At 40.9% G+C, this 16,655-nt stretch overlaps 1 protein-coding gene across 1 annotated transcript; it reads left to right on the plus strand.

Annotated features, from left to right (window-relative positions):
- The first annotated feature begins 183 nt into the window (after positions 1–183).
- On the plus strand, positions 184–14,478 carry LRIT3 (leucine rich repeat, Ig-like and transmembrane domains 3). The gene is made up of 4 exons (XM_009904895.2): positions 184–370; positions 1,625–2,103; positions 11,345–11,650; positions 13,245–14,478. Exons 1-4 carry the CDS (start codon positions 255–257, stop codon positions 14,306–14,308), a joined length of 1,965 nt encoding a protein of 654 aa, XP_009903197.2. The 5' UTR covers positions 184–254; the 3' UTR covers positions 14,309–14,478.
- Positions 14,479–16,655: the final 2,177 nt, after the last annotated feature.

A 16,655-nucleotide genomic window follows, 5' to 3' on the forward strand; every position in this document is an offset into this window, starting at 1 on the left:
TAAAATAGCTTTGAAATGTGGTGGGTATGCTTTGAAACAGAGAATGTTCTTCTGACAGAATAAAGATTGAGCTGATTGAACTGATCCCTTTCAGGATACGTTTGAAGGTTAAGCAACTACAGATCTCAGCTAATCTGTTGTAATCTGCTGTTACTAAATGGATGTCTGTGTTCATGCTGGTAGCACAGTGCACATAGTGTGCCTCAGAATAAAGTTTTGACATTTTTTCATCTCAGTTCTGCTGGGAGGAAGGCATGTATTTGTTTATTTACTTCTACCTCCTCATGAGCTTTTTTGGAGAAGCACATGGGTTTTGTCCTTCACAATGCACTTGTGTTTACCACGGCAGGAGTGATGGCACTGGAACAAGGTAGATATTTTTACTTATTTATTGTACAAGGCAATTTATAAGGAAAAGGGGTGAAGAAATTGGAAACAGTGTTCTCATACATTGCAAATTAGTTCCGGCATAGTTGAAATAAAAGCAGATTTTGTGCTGGTGTTATAAGGCTACCAGCATTCCTGAACAGGAGCAGATGGTGATTATGGCTTTGTACTTAGCAAACAGCTACTCTGAATCTTCAGTTTTTGCAGAAGGTGATTTCATTCTGCTCCATGATTTTCCTGCTATTGTAGAGGGGAAAAAACCCCAATAGTTTCTATTTCTAGAAACTAGTCTAAGGTAATTCTGATTTAAATAAGTAAAATATTTTCTTCCTTTTTAATCTGCAGGAAAAGCACAATTTTTGCTAAGAAAGAAGCTAATTTGGCATTTGATCTGGGTATTGTCACATAAGTTTTGGGAGATACTGTTTGTCTTTGAGGCTTATTGTCCCAATATGTGTAGCAGAAATCTGCATGAGGAGAAAGTAAAATAGAGGAAAAATATAGAGAAAAGGGTGAAAAAATTAAAGATGGGCTTATCAAAAGGAGAGGAATCACCAAGCTAATGTATGCAGGCAATGCACGCCAAGGAAACAAAACCAAAGTGATTATTGAAAATGCTGAGAAATCCCAGAAGCACCTCTAAAAGGAGGTAATTTCCACATGGACACTAGAAAGATGGCTAGAAAGTTCTTCTTTAGGGAAAGATGTTAACATTTTCCCTTTTCAGTCTGTTCTGAAATGTAAACATAGATGAATACTTTGAATCTCCATCATGGAGAAAAATGGAAAATTAGTAATCCCAGTTTCTGAATTTTAGTAGAACAGAGGGCATGCAGCTCCCACTTGAGATACATGCATGTAGTATTCCTTATACAGCGGCTTCTGGTTTGCAGTTCTCAGTGGATTGATGGGCAGAAGATGGTGCTTACGTGCTTTAGAAATCTGGCTTCCAGGTGGAAATAGCCGTGTCTTTTTATTCCCCCCCCCCCCCCCCCCCCCTTTTCTTTCTTTAGAAACTCCATGTTTGTCTTTTCAGCTCTCAAATGCAGGGGACTGCTCTTGATTTAACACTCTTTATTCTCCTACTAGTGTTGCAGAAAGTGATAGTGTGTTCACATTTAAACCTGAAATGCAAATGTCTGGTAAAGAAATGCCAGTCTCTCCCTCTCTCTCTTTGTTATTTTCTGTTTTGTTTATTTTGTCTTTTTTTAAATTTATTTTATTTTAATGATACCAGGTCTGTGCTGTGTAATGATCCTGACATGTATGAGATCCCCGTGAATGTTCCTGTGGATACTGTAAAACTTCGGATAGAGAAAACTGTCATACGAAGGATTCCAACTGAAGCCTTTTATTACCTAGTAGATCTCAAATACCTGTGGGTAACTTACAACTGTGTAGCCAACATTGATATCAGCAGTTTCTATAACTTGAAACAACTGCATGAGCTGCGTCTGGATGGTAATCTGCTCTCTACTTTCCCTTGGGAATCCCTGGCGGAGATGCCCAACCTGCGGACTCTTGATTTACACAACAATAAAATGACCAGCATTCCTGCTGATGCTGGCAGGTACCTGAGAAACCTCACCTACCTGGACATATCCAGCAACAAGCTAACCACCTTGCCATCAGACTTGATGGACATTTGGCCTCCCTTCTCAGAAACCATCCCGTCGAAGAGCACAGACATTCTGGTGACCCAGAGAGTCATTTTGGGTATGCTTGGACAACTTGTCTCATTCCTTATTAAAGTGTATCTAAATGTTAAGGTGCAAGTGACAGTAGGCAGGGGACTAGCCTTTTAAAACCGTTGGTGGTTATAAAATGGAGACAAGGACCTCCATGTTGTTATCTTAGGGCTATAAAACAGAAAGTAAAATCTATGGACCCCGTAGATCTGTGGTCTGTAAGAATATAGGCCATATGGCGTATTCAGTATCCATATAAATGCAAGGCTTCCAAAAGTTGTGTTTCTGATGACATTTCCCTCATCACTGAATGTGGTTACAACTACAAACATGTCCACTTGTAACTGTGTTTTTTTTTTTTCCCAGTGGCTTTGTGGTGGGTTGAGAGAGAAGGCCCAGCTTTCCCTCCCCCACTAAGAAGAAGTAACCACAGCTAACGCAGCCGGTGAAGCAAAAGGGGATGCTGTATTTCCAAAAGCAATGTGAGACGCAGAGAATTTATGTACACAAATATACAGAATTTACAATATATACAGAAATATTACAGCAAAGAGGAATACAGGAACTAAACCCCTGGACAGAGGGGGTTCCCCCCTGTACCCCCTCTCTCTCCCCCCTACCTCCCTTTTTTCCCAAAGAAGGTTAGAGAGAGAGAAAAGGCAGTTATAAGAAAAGAAGAATTTTAGTAGCAAGAAATATTAGTGCTGGATTAATGCTTATCTGTTATCTGTGGCCCTTCTGGCAAAACGCCCAGAAGCAGACAGGCTGGAAAGGGAGAGCAAAGAGGAACCGAACTGGAACTGAGGGAAAATTCCAGCTGCACTAAAACTTAAAGCTGCACTCCCACCAATCTACCAATTAAATTTGTTTAGAGTATCAATATTTACGAAAGTATTCAGCCAGAGTGTCCTAGCACTGTCCCTTTCTTAAAGGCACAGCCTCAAACGGTCACAGGCTGGCATGGCAAACAAGTAGTTTGATGCTTGTATGGAATTCATCTTCAGACACAATACTGAAGACAATCTTGGGTGCTCAGAGTGGGGCACCTCTGCTTTCCCCATGACTCCCTGTGACCTTGCATTACTCTAAAGCTGACTAGTTATCCTGAAATTGTCCCCAGTTTGCATACTGAATATGTGAAAGAGAATGGGGATCTGATCCCTACAGCACTTTGAATAGTATTTAATGTAACTATTTAGGAAGAGACTGGATGGGGCACTTGGTGCCATGGTTTAGTTGATTAGATAGTGTTGGATGATAGGCTGGACTCAATGATCTCAAAGGTCTTTTCCAACCTGGTCCTGTCCTATTCTGTTCTGTCCTGTTCTATTCTATCTTGGCCAGACTCGGTTGTTTTCATACTTTTATTCCATCTCTGTAGTATACCATCATATCGGTGCTGGTTTTGACTTTGTTCTATATCTTACACTTCATCTCCAGTCTTGCAGGGTAACCCCTTTCTCTTCTGCAGTCTCAGAACATGGCTGGAACACCTCTATCAGTAGCATTGTGTAACTGTTTATGTATAAAAGCATCTTTTGACATTTGTGTTGTGTAGTGTAGCAGGTAGAAGGTGGGGAGAATCAGCCAGCCTTCTCCCCTAGAATCATAGAATCATTTCAGTGGGAAAAGAGCCTTGAGATCACCGAGTCCAACCGTTATCAAACTCTACAGCTACTAACTACAGTAGTTCTGTACCCACTAGTAAAGATCTGCACTGCATTGTAATGCTCAGTATTTCCAATTTCTTGATCTAAAACCCACCATTCAGTGTTCATTTGTTCAGCTGACTTGTTTCACAGCAGAAGCTGGAATTTGAACCTCTCATTCAGATAAGATTGTGTGTAAGTAACAATGGATGCAAGTCGGGCAGGTGAGTTCCTCACCCACATGGCAAATGCAGATTTTTCAGCATGAATAGAATTGTTTTTTACTCAGGATTAAAAGAAAAAACTGTAAAAGTCCAGCTCAGTTCCCCTTTTCCTGTCCCTACACTGAAGGCCACAGGAGGCAGTAAAGTAGGAGCTGACTGAGCCAGATCTAATCCTCCTGAAGATCTCATATGGGAGTCTCAGAGGATATTTGGTTTCCTTGGCTTACATATCTGTCAGCACTTAAAAAAAAAAACACTAAAAGAAGTAAAACCAACCAACAAACAAACCCCCCTAAAACCCAACCAATCAACCAAGAACCCCAAACCAAAACAACCCAAGGGCAGGAAGGAGGACCTAGTGAACTACTGACCTGTCAGTCTGATCTTAGTGATGGGGAAGATCATGGAGCATATCATCTTGAGTCCTGTTATGTAGCATGTGTAGGGCAACCAGCAGATCAGTCCCAGTCAGCATGGGTTCATGAAGGGCAGGTCTTGCTTGATAATGTGATCTCCTTCTACAACAAGGTGACCCACTTAATGGATGAGGGAAAGGCTGTGGATGTTATTTACCTGGATTTCAGTAAAGCCTGACACCATCTCCCACAGCTTTCTGCTGGAGAAACCAGCTGTGCATGTGTTGGTCAAGTGGATGCTTTGCTGGGTTAGAAACTGACTGGATGGTCAGGCCCAGAAAGTGGTGGTGAATGGAATTAAATCCAGTTGACAGCTGGTCACAAGTGGTGTTCCCCAGGGCTCAGTACTGGGGCCAGTTCTCTTTAATACCTTTACCAATTATCTGGATGAGGGGATTGAGGCATTTGCAGATGACACTAAATTGGATGGGAGTGTTGATCTGCTTGAGGGTAGCAAGGCTCTGCAGATGGTCCTGGCCAGGCTGAATCAAGGGGCCTAGGTATGAGATTCAATAAGGCCAAGTGCCAGGTACTGCACTTGGGTCATAACAACCCCATGCAGTGCTTGAGGCATGGGGCAGAGTGGCTGGAAAGTTGCCTTGGAGAAATGGAGCTGGTGGTGCTGGTCAACAGCTGGCTGAAGATGAGCCAGCAGTGGCCCAGGTGGCCAAGAAGGCCAACAGCATCCTGGCCTGAATCAGCAATAGTGTGACCAGCAGAACCAGGGAAGTGATTGCTCCCCTTGCACTTCACACTGGTGAGACTCCACCTGAATATGTTCAGTTTTGAACTCCTCACTACAAGAAAGACTTTAAGGTCTGGAGCATGTCCACAGAAGGGTAATGAAGCTGGTAAATGCCTGAGAACTGGTCTTGCAAGGAGCAGCTGAAGGAACTGGCATTGTTTAGTCTGGAGAAGAGGAGACTGAAGGGAGACCTTATTGCTCTCTACAACTACCCAAAAGAAGGTTGTAGAAAGGTGGACATCTCTTCTCCCTCTTATCAAGTGACAGAATGAGAGGAAATGGCCTCAAGTTGCACTAGGGGAGGTTTAGATTGGATATTAGGAAAAATTTTTTACTGAAAGAGTGGTCAGGCATTGGAACAGGCTGCCCAGGGAGGTGGAGGAATCACCATCCCTGGAGGTGTTTGGAAAATCTGTAGACATGGCACTTTGGGACATGACTTAGTGGGCATGGTGGTGTTAGGTTGGTGGTTTGCCTCCATCTTAGAGGTCTTTTTCAGCCAAAACAATTCTAAGACTCTGTGATTCTATGAAAAAACAACCACTAAAAAAAAAAACCAACCCCAAGCCACATACACTCTTCCCTCCTTCCCCTTCCCCCTGGTAACCATCTGCTAGCTCTATTGGTGCAGGTACTTTGCCAGCCTCCTCTAGCCCTGGCAAGCCATCTGGCACTAGTGTTGGGTTCTCTAGACACTTGGGATGTGATCTTTAGATCATTTTCTTTTAATGAGCTGCAATTGACTTTGAACGCAGGTCCGTAGAGGGGAACATGCAGAGGATTCAAACAGCACTCTGCTTCTCTTGTTGTAATGTTGATAGAAACTATCAGGCTAGGAATTTGACCTAGAAGTTCAGGTATCTTTATAATGGTCCAACAATTGGACATATTGGCATAGAAAGACATGAGTAAGATAGTTCTGTGACATTGCTTCCTCTCTGACACCTCTTCTGACTCTACCAGGATTGCTGGAGACTGAGGGAGGAGAAAGTATCCCATGGATACTCTTTTCCTCTGAGACAGAGATAAGGATCACAGAGGTGATCAGGAAGGATTTTGAAAAGGCTTCTAACCTTCCGTGCTGTAGATTCAGATGAGCAGAACCATGTTAGTTAAATTGGTGCTGGTATTTAAGCCTGTGGTCAGGCAGTTCCAGAGCCTTCTCTAGTAACCTCTTCAAGTGCTTATCCATCAGGGGAGTGAGAAAGTTTCTCCTAATATCTAACCTCAATCTCCCTTACTGCAAACTAAGCTGATTACCTCTTGTCCTACATGGGATGGACATGCAGAAAAACGAATTACCATCTCTTAGAGTAACTTTTTGTACATCTCCCTTCCCTATTTGCTGCCTTAATCACAATATTTCTTTCAACAGTTTCTTGCAGACCATGATAGTTGGGTGGTTTTTTTTGGTGTGTGTGTGTGTGTTTGTTTTTCAATTTTCTGCAATAGTTACCTTTTAGACTCCTTTGGGGTTTAAGATAAGGTTTTTCTTAAAATGTGATTTGTGCACTGGTACGCTCAAGAGCATCCTGTGTGCTCCAGGTTTTCTCTATGGGAGCATTCACCCTCATCTGTGTGCCTGCATGGAATGGTAACTGCAGCCAGAACTCTGCTAGAAGCTGGAAGCTAGAGCAAATAAAGGCTGGTTTTATCTATACAGGAAAGCAGTAGCCACATTCTGTGTAGTATAAGCAATAATGGCTTGAGCTGGCTTCTCCTCTATTTCTGGCAAAAGAGGATTATATTTGTTTGGGTGGTGTTTGATTGGTTGATGGGTTGGACGCGGTGATCTTGAAGGTCTCTTCCAACCTGGTTTATTCTATGTATGTATTCTATGTAATTAACAAAATCAACAGTATCAAATCTCCAAATTCAAATGTTTGGGCATATATATATTTTAACACCAGGAGACAATTTTGTCTTCAGTGTCTTGACTGTGAGCATCAAGAGGTTTGCATGTAAGAGAAAGCTCAGGTTTCCCATGTTTACTTCAAGGCCTCTTGGAGGAGAAAAACTACTTTTGCCAGGAGACTGACAGATTAGCATTTCCTTATTCCAATTCATAATCTTTGTAAATAGAGTTTAGGGCTTTTTGTCACCTTCCACAGGATGTTCTTCTGTGTGGAGACATGATGAACGGCCAGGGAATGAAAGGCCAGGGAATGATTCCTGGTCCTATGGCTAAATGACTCACTCTGGCTCTCATCCACACAGTTTAGGGCCAGCTCTCTTCACAGCTGACTGGCCATTCCACACTTTGGAAGATGCAGCCCTTGGGTTTCTGTGTATGGGATGCTGCAGTGACTCAAAAATGTAACTGTGTGGGTTGAGTGGTTTTCCTTTGGTTCAAATTGCTTTCAGTGAGGTAAGAATTGTTTTACAAGCCATGGAATTGTGCTTTTGTAATAAAAAACCAGCAAGGGTGTATTGTGTACCTGATGGTCTGACAGGTATGCAGGATAGTTTGGAGGTGCAAAGCCCACTGCATTTACACTGGGGGCAAGATCAGGATAGAAAAGGTTGTGTGGTCTTGTCCATAAGCTTTTCAGGGAGCAATCTCTGGAGTGTGAACTGTCCCTGTAGCTACATCTGGCTTTATCTTGGAGAGCACCCATTGGAATAATTTGAAACACAGCTGTGGAGAGAGCTCATAATTAAACACTAGAAATGATGAAGGGACTAGTGTGAGTTCATCTGGCTCTCTATTCATTACCTCTGGAGCTACAGATTGCTGCTTTGATCCAAACCACAGCTAAGTTTCAGCATTGGCTGCTGTACAGAGCTGAAATTTCTGGTGTGAGTGATGGCAGTAGCGTTTTCCACATGCAAAATTACATCTACTGAGTCACTGGGAGGAATGGAGGAATCCAGGATTTGACAGAGTGACAGCTGGATGAGATCTTGCCTCTGTTGCTTGTAAAGATGGCAAAAATTTGAGATGGCTGCAGGTCCATGATGCTCCCAGCTGTTATACTGGGCCATTTAGTAGATGCTACTTTTCCTGGAACTACTCCCTAGCAATTGCTTTGTTGTGGGAAACACTGGGATGCAGTGTGGGAAGTGGGCTTTGCAGTTTAGAGCCGTGGATCAAAAATTGTATAGCTTCAGTTGGAAGAGAGCCTTGGGTAGGTTGGCCCAAGCTGTGGTGAGTATTTCTATTGGCCCCAAACATGAATATTTCACATACTGCCATTTTACAGCAACTGAAAGCAGTTTGTTATGGAAGCTGTGGTCTGAGACTGGTTACTGATTTACAAAGGGAATTCCACTCTGAGCTATTTCAAGTGCTAAAGTCTATATTGACACAAACCGGGGAAACCCTGTTGAGAACACTGCAGAAATGTGCATACACAGGCATGTGTTTGCCATTCTACATGCAAAGCATGCATATAAAGAGCCTGAACTTAGAATAAAATCATGTTTTAAAAGCAATTTATAATCCATACTTCCTGCTACAATACACTGCATTGCTATATTGCAAAACATAGATTTTTATCAACTTTTGTTTTTTGTCTTGGTTAGTAATTTTTTTAACCCCTCAGGTCAAGAGGCTGCATTAATATTTCCACCAAAAAGAAAAAAAATTACAGGGTTTAAAATGCCTTGCTCTTCCATCAGATGCACATGCCATTGGAAACTTACTATGATTTTGATTTTTCTCTTCTTAGGACATTTTCCCCAGGCGATCCCTTCTCATTCCTTTATTAAAGCTCCCCATTTTCCCCAGTTTGTTAATATTCCTCCTCTCCCCCTGCTTTTAACCTTTTCTTTATTGTGTTTGTTCTTGTAAACACAAGCTGTTAAATTCCAGAATGCCCTTTGGAAGCTAGGTTTGCATTCCATTTCTGTTCTCTTTGATAGTTAACTGTAGTACAACCTAGCTCACTGTTTTGTCCTTGATTCCAACACAAGAGGGCTTCCATCTTTTCATTTGGTGAATTCACATGACCTGAGGACTTAAACCAGTGGTGCAAATTCACTAAAAATATTGTGAGTGCTGTCAGATATCAGCAAGGCACAGATAAATACAAGGACTGAGCCCTGGAGGCAAGGAAGGAAATGTAGCTGTATAACATATATATCACAGAAGTAAAGAGTCTTCTGGGACTACATCTTTCTTTTGAAGCTGAAACCAGGCCAGTTAGGTGTTGATCTCTTCTCCCAGGTAACAAATGATAGGAGGAGAGGAAATGGCCTCAAGTTGCACCAGGGGAGGTTTAGATTGGATATTGGAAGAAACTTGTTGACTAGAGGGGTTCTCGAAGACTGGAGCAGGCTCCCCAGGGAGGTGGTTGAATCCCCATCCCTGGAGGTATTGAAAAGATGAAGAGATGTGTTGCTGAAGCACGTGTTTTATCATCAGCTTTGACAGAGTGAGGTAATGGTTACACTCATTGATTTCAAAGGTCTTTTTCAACAAAAATGATTCTATGATTCTATAAAACTCGCCTGATTTAAAAAGTGAGTACAAGTAATTGCATATACAGGCTTGATTGATCAGACTTTTTATCAGCACAAAGAAGGTGATGTGCCTGGACATATGGAAAACATTCAGATGGTATTTGTTTTGCTCGTGAATGTGCATGAGGTTCACAGGAAATATTTTTATGTTTTGGAGGTTTTATTGCCTTTAAAAAAAGTAATGACACAAAAGCAACCCCAAATACAACAACAAAAACAAAGAAAGAAACAATCAAAAAAACCCCAGCAGTTGCTGATACAGTTTCCTTGGTTCCTCCTTCTGCGTTCCAGTGAGCAGTAAGTAGTGAATAGATATAAAATCCCTTATGTCTAGAAGGGGTGAAATTGGATTGTGATGTCAAAGTCATGGAATCTCTTCAGGTCAAGTCTTGTTTTAAAGAGTGGGGATTAATTGGGATTTACCACAGCTTGAACCAATTGCTGCCATTGTGCTTAAAATAGCCTAATCTTGGTCAGGCAATGACCAAGTCATTAATTATTCAGCTATTCTTTCACCTACAGGTTTCTTCCAGGACAAAAGCAGAAATTTTCTGTTAGCTGTTTTGCTAATACCTAAAAATCCCCATTGAACAATATTAGCAGGTGTTTCAGCATTGTTGTTTTTTGTTTGGATTTTTTTCTTTTCTTTCTTTTAATTTTGGTATAATTAATATGACATACCTGTTGCACTGATCAGTACAAGCGAGGGGTTCTGGCACACCACAACTCAGTTCAGGCTGTAAGTGTTGTTCATTGTTATTAAAACTTGAAAAGTATGACAAAGGTATGATCAGAAGTCAAATATGAAAATAATGGAATTTGTGGATGATGTGTGGTGTTCTGCCTGGCAAAGCCACTGTTGCTCTTTGAAGGTCACCATTGCAGAAGAATCACTACCACCTGAGGATTTAGACATATTCCTCAGAAACAGCTTTTTTCTTTTGCCACAATGAATTCACCAAGGAGAAGACTCTCATTCACAGATTTGGAATCAAGAAGCAAAGGTTACAGCCACAGAAGTGGAAAGACAATGTTCTTGTGTGTCATCACCTTTATCATTCCCATTTTCTCCACTTCTGTTGCTCTTTTTGAACATATTTCAGGGATTGCCCTAAGTTGAAGCCAGATTTCTAAGTATATTGGTATAGTTCAGCACCAGATTAGAATTGTATCTGCCTAAAGCTTTTTCTCCTTAGCCTTTATCCTTTCTGCAAGAGGCAGAGATGTTGATGTGAGCTCTAAACCCTTAAATCATCATCTTCTCTGCAAGCATTGAAAAAAGGGTCTGGGGAAAAAAGGGTCTGGGAAGATCAAACTGTAACAGCCCAAAGAAGGACCAGGAGCAGGGGAGTGTGTCAGGATACAATACCACTGAGAAGAAGAAGAATCTTTCAAAAGGCAAAGGCAGGTGAAAACGTATCATCAGCCTTAAGGCATATTTTCAGTGGATTTTGTTTAGCTTTTTTCCCCTAGATAAATAGCAAAGTTAAGCAAAGATGATGCTGTTTTATTACTATGCTCCTGGAAACTTCTGTGGAAAAAAAAGTTTATCTTAATAAACATTTTGTACTATTCTTCCTCACCTCTGCAAAAACATCCCCACCAATCAGCTGAACAAAAAAGACCAACTGAAAGACAAAAGATTAACTCAGGCCATGGTTTGCCCTGGTGTCATGCTGTAATTGCAATATCCTTATGTTGTCTGAGAAAATGTTATAATTTCTTTGTTCCCCCTCCCCCCCCATTTTCCCTCCTCCCTTTCCCATTTCAGGTTTTCAGGACAACCCCTGGTTTTGTGACTGTCGCATCTCAAAGCTAATTGAATTTTCCAAAATTGTGGACAACTCAGTTGTTCTTCTTGATCCATTGATTTCATGTAGTGGACCTGAGAGCCTGGCTGGAATCTTATTCCAGAGAGCTGAGTTAGAACAATGTCTTAAACCATCTGTGATGACATCAGCAACAAAAATCACTTCCCCTCTGGGAAGCAACGTTCTGCTCCGCTGCGATGCAACTGGGTACCCAACACCACAGCTTACTTGGACTAGGTCAGACAATATACCAGTGAACTATACAGGTATAATTGCTTTTTTATAGGAACTGGGAGAGCCTGAAATTGTTGGGTTGCTTGTGCTGGAACATGTCCAGAGAAGGGTCATGAGGGTGATCAGAGAACTGGAGCACCTCTCCTAAGAGGACAGGCTGAGAGAGTTGGGGTTGTTCAGTTTGGAGAAGAGAAGGCTCCAAACTAGAGGAGGGGAGATTCAGATTAGACAGTAGAAAGAAGTTCTTCACCGTAAGTGTGATAAGACACTGGAACAGTTTGCCCAGGGAGGTGGTGGAGACCCTATCCCTGGATGTTTTTACGGCCAGGCTGGATGTGGCTCTGGGCAGCCTGATCTAGTGGAAGGTGTCCCTGCCTGTGGCAGGGGGGTTGGAACTAGGTGATCCTTGAGGTCCTTTCCAACCCTGACAATTTTGTGATTCTGTGCTTTGATTCATTGTAATGGATAAGAATGGATCAGGTATTGCACCAAGCTGGTAACTGTATCTGTGCAACAGCTGTTAGAAGATTCTTTGTCAAAATCTTGGTCTCTACAGGTCCGACAGACTGTCTTGATTCTGAATGTGTTCTGTAATGAGAACAATGTGCATGAAGGGGGGAAGTGGATGAAGTTGGGGGAAGGATAAAGAAAAATGGAGGTTAGGATATTTGGGCCCTAATTCAGAATCTGAAAAGCAGAAAGGAGAATTTGTTACAGGAATCTCTGTTTTGGTTCAAAGTGCTCATGTTGAAAAAGCTAGTGAGGCCATAACTGAGCTGCATAAAACTCAGCACAGGGTTTCTCAAAACTGTGTTTTCTATGTTACTTGCAAGTGTTTATTGTTTATTTGCAACAACCATCTCAAATGCTAAAGAGTCTGGGATTATCTGGTCTTTGGGCCCCTCACTACAAGAAAGACACTGAGGTCCTGGAGTGGGTCCAGAGAGTGCTGAGTGACACGGTTTAGCACCAGATAGAGTGAGATAATGGTTGGACGTGATGATCTTAAAGGTCTTTTCCAACTGGCACAATTCTATGATTCTACGACATCACTGTAGCTGCTAAGATAAATATTTATGTGCAGTAGCTGAAATATAACAAAATTATCCAAACAGCAGTTACCTTAAATTGGAGGTCTTAAGAAGCCAAGAGCCCAAAACACTGAAATATCCTTAATACAAAGGTAACTTCCAAAAATGTTTTAAATGGCTTGTGTGTTCAGTGTCCCTTGAAGTCAGTGAGACTTCTGTTTCCCAGCCACTTAGCAGCTTGAACATGTTTGATTTCTCTTGATGTAGATTTGTTTTACTTGGTGATATTGCAGATTATACTGTAATGCTTAAAGACATTCAATTCCATTTTGACCCAAGCTGAGCACTTCTCTGCAATAATATAATAAGTCAAGAAGTTCCATAGTTTGTGTGTGGGGTTTGATTTGGTTTGGTTTGACCTGGGTTGTTTATTTGGTGTGGGTTGTTTGTTTTTGTTGGGTTTCTTTCTTTGTTTTGTTTTTGAAATTTTAAAATATGTGATTCCTTTTAGCAAAAATAAGAGAAGAAGCAGTCTGATAATGTTTACCTTCTCTTTAGCTCCCTTTTATGTCTTGCTCTTTGCATTTTCCTGTAGTGATTCAAGAATCACCTGGAGAGGGTGTCAGATGGTCCATAATGAGCTTGACAGGGATTTCATACAAGGATGCAGGAGAATACAGATGTAAAGCCAAGAACTTAGCAGGAATGTCAGAAGCTGCTGTTACTGTCACAGTGGTTGGTGTTGTTACTACAACTGTGTCACCACAGAAGTATGGAAGGAAGCAAGAGGTAGAGAAGCAGAATACCACTTCTGAGGAATCCAAGCAGGAACCTGAGAGGACAACCACACCTCTTCCCACCACACCGACCACCACAGCACTGGTTAGTACTGAAAGATCAACGAGCAGCAAATTTACCGACAAGAAGCAATCCAGGCCTGTGTTTGATGGAAAGAAAAATTCAAAGGCAGTGACAAATGGAACCAAAAAGCAAACTGGGCAGCTAAGCAAGAAAGTTGAAGAGATTCCACTGAACACAGCAGGTATTGCTGAGCAAACTGTTGCTGTGAAGAACCTAAGAGTGATCAGCGAAACTGATGAAAGAGTGACCTTAACTTGGAAAATTGTCAATGCCACAAGCAGCTCTGCAGTGACTGTGTTATACTCAAAGTATGGTGAAAAAGATATGTTGCCTCTCAGTACGGATTCTAGCAAAAACAAAGTCACAATTGATGGTTTGGAACCTAGTACTGAATATATGGCCTGCGTCTCACCCAAAGGAGTGCCGCCTACAAAAGACCAGTGCATTATTTTCTCCACTGATGGGTTAAATGATGAAAGTGACTCTCAGTTTTCTATTCTGATAGTGGGCAGCAGTGCAGCATGTGTTGTTGTTTTACCTTTGATATTTTTCTTGCTCTACAAAGTTTTAAAACTTCATGTGAGACCCAAAACTGCAAAGGAAGCTGACCTTGCAAAAGAGACCTATGTTAAATTTGAAACACTCTCTCTGAAGCCTCGAGCAGTGAGTGCAGGAGAGCAGCTCTGGGCACGAAGATACACAGATGAATCAGAAAGACTTCTCCTTTGTTCTAGGTCAAGCATGGATTCTCAAATGACCTTCAAAAGTGAGGGCTCTAGGTCTGAGTATCTGTGTTGAACATGGGGGAGGGTGGAGGAGATGGAATATAAAATAGGTAAATTGTGATACTGCAACTGAAGCAGGTTGGTGCTAGATGGTGGTCAGAAAATATTATCTGTTGTAATGCAGTCTACTGGATGGGTAGGATGGTGGGTAGGAGGGATAATAGAAGAAAAACATTGCCTGTTAATTTTTTTTTTTTTTAATGTTTGTGACTGGATGTGAAGGAATGATATTTTCCAAGACATATATATAGCATGAAATGGTTGCCTGGTTAAACATCTCTTATTTGTTTTAACTAAAACATAACTTTGTTTTCTCTTCCTTTGTTTTACTCTGACATGCTAGCTGCATGTATCAATCACAATCTTCATAAAAATTATGTGCTAAAAATAATAGAAAACCAGTTTAAGCTACTTCTATTGAGGTCAAAACTTTATTTGCAAATGTAAGTTTTCATCTGACATCAGGTGTGCTTTGAGATGTCACACAGCTCTCTTTGTACAGTGTCTTGGAATGGAAGCGGTCTTGGGCTGATCAAGACTATATCTTTTTAGCCACAGCTCGTGGACTCTTGAGTCAGTACACATCACAGAGTCATTTTGAAGGTGCTGAAGGAAAAGAGCTTCTTCAGTATTCTGAAACTTGGGTAAGATATCTTCATGAGTAACTCTGTGAGAGATACTAGGTATTGATGATGTTAATTCATGTAAAACGATCTTACTGCAAAATCTCAGCCTTAGAATGTACTTGGATGCATATGTCTACATACCTCAACTGCAGAAATCTCTGTACAAAGTATCTTGTGGTACTGTGTAATGCAACACATACTCTTATATGTACCTTTATATATACCTATATAGTGTATAGATAGTGCACAATGTTGTATACTATACTGTAGTGATATAATACAATTTGCAATACAGTAAGAGATGGTCTTGTCCTCAGGTCCTATAAGATGTGTAATGAGGTTCCATGAGTGTAGTTAAAGTTCATTTTGAGCATGCTTCCCAGTGTTTAAAAAAATCGCGTATTAATAGTGATGATGAATGCAGAATTGCCTACTAATAATGGCTTGTCTATTTTGAAGCTGTGTTTTTATTGCCTGAAGTAAATAACACCTTTTGTTGCTGAGGGTTCAGATACTATGGTTAGGTGTATGTATGAATTCAGAACCCCAGTTCTTCCTAAAAATTACAGCTGCATTGTTTTCTTGGACCTCTCTATGCCTAGAAGAACTGTTTGCTTTGCTAGGAAATAGGGAATCTTGTCTTCCCAGAGTGAGAAATATTACTCAGAGCTACAAACCAAAGTTTAGTTAGTTAACTTTAAAATAGTAGCATTTCTTGGTGCCACCAGGATTAAATTTTGCCTGCTGGGGTGCTGGAGAGTGTATCTGGGGAAGCATAGCCTGGTGAGAGGAAAACATTTTGTCAGAAAACCTTCAGTATAAAATCATGGCAGAAGATGAATACGTGGAGAATCTTTGTAGCAGTTACATGAGAGTGCTTCGTGGTCAGGAATAACAGAATGAGGCATGAGACCATGGGAGCTGTAGGAAGCAGGTGAGATGTTCAAAGGTGCAAAATTACCTTACCTGCATATGCTTTTAGAACTAACCTTGATATTCCTTTCTGTGTTACTAGTATGTGTGGGTAAAAAGTGATCTTTCTTCTTTTTTTCATGGATAATTTTAATTACAGAGAAAATGTTTTCAGTTTTCTGAGTAAAATATTATTTTTAATTTTCAGTTGTTTTGGGTTTTTTTGGTTTTTTTTTTAGGACAGCAGATTCTTTTTTGTGTCAAAACCAAGGTTCATCTGACAAGCAGTTTATGATAAACTCAATTTTTGACAGTGTCTGGAATGGTGTTTTATTTGCCTTCTGTTTTTCATACAGGTAGTAGTAGCCAGTAGCTGTTCTTGAGAGTGTTTTGAATGAAAGCCACTAAGTTCATCGTTAGTGAGAGCAAATATTTTAACACTTAATTTTTGATTCCTGGAGGATATTTTCTTTCAGGTTTCAAAATTTTGCAAGAAACTTGAGTCTAATACTGGAGTTCAACAGTGTTATCACCTGACTTGTAGGTGACACATCAACACATCAGACTCGGGTGGTACAAAGCTCTTTTGAGAGAGCTTGCTTGCAAATGTGAAACCTTTTGGTTTGATTAATCCTTGTGGAATTAGCAGGTCCTAAAGTTAGAAATTAATCTCTATGACTGTGTGTACTATCAGTATATCAAAGATGGAATGTATTATAAAGGGCATAGAAAACATGGGATACATTATTTTTTCCACAGTTTCTGAGGCAACAGAGTTTTGTAACCTGGATGTGCTTCTGTGCCTCATGTCAAAACAGCAAA

This window comes from Dryobates pubescens, chromosome 1, assembly GCF_014839835.1.
Source record: "Dryobates pubescens isolate bDryPub1 chromosome 1, bDryPub1.pri, whole genome shotgun sequence".
Lineage (NCBI taxonomy): Eukaryota > Metazoa > Chordata > Aves > Piciformes > Picidae > Dryobates > Dryobates pubescens.

Excerpts from the sequence above, each read along its gene's own strand:
- LRIT3 (XM_009904895.2), top strand. The coding sequence starts at position 255 with ATGTATTTGTTTATTTACTTCTACCTCCTCATGAGCTTTTTTGGAGAA. Across the intron at positions 371-1,624 it reads AGTGATGGCACTGGAACAAG|GTCTGTGCTGTGTAATGATC; the intron begins GTAGATATTTTT and ends TAATGATACCAG. Across the intron at positions 11,651-13,244 it reads TATACCAGTGAACTATACAG|TGATTCAAGAATCACCTGGA; the intron begins GTATAATTGCTT and ends ATTTTCCTGTAG.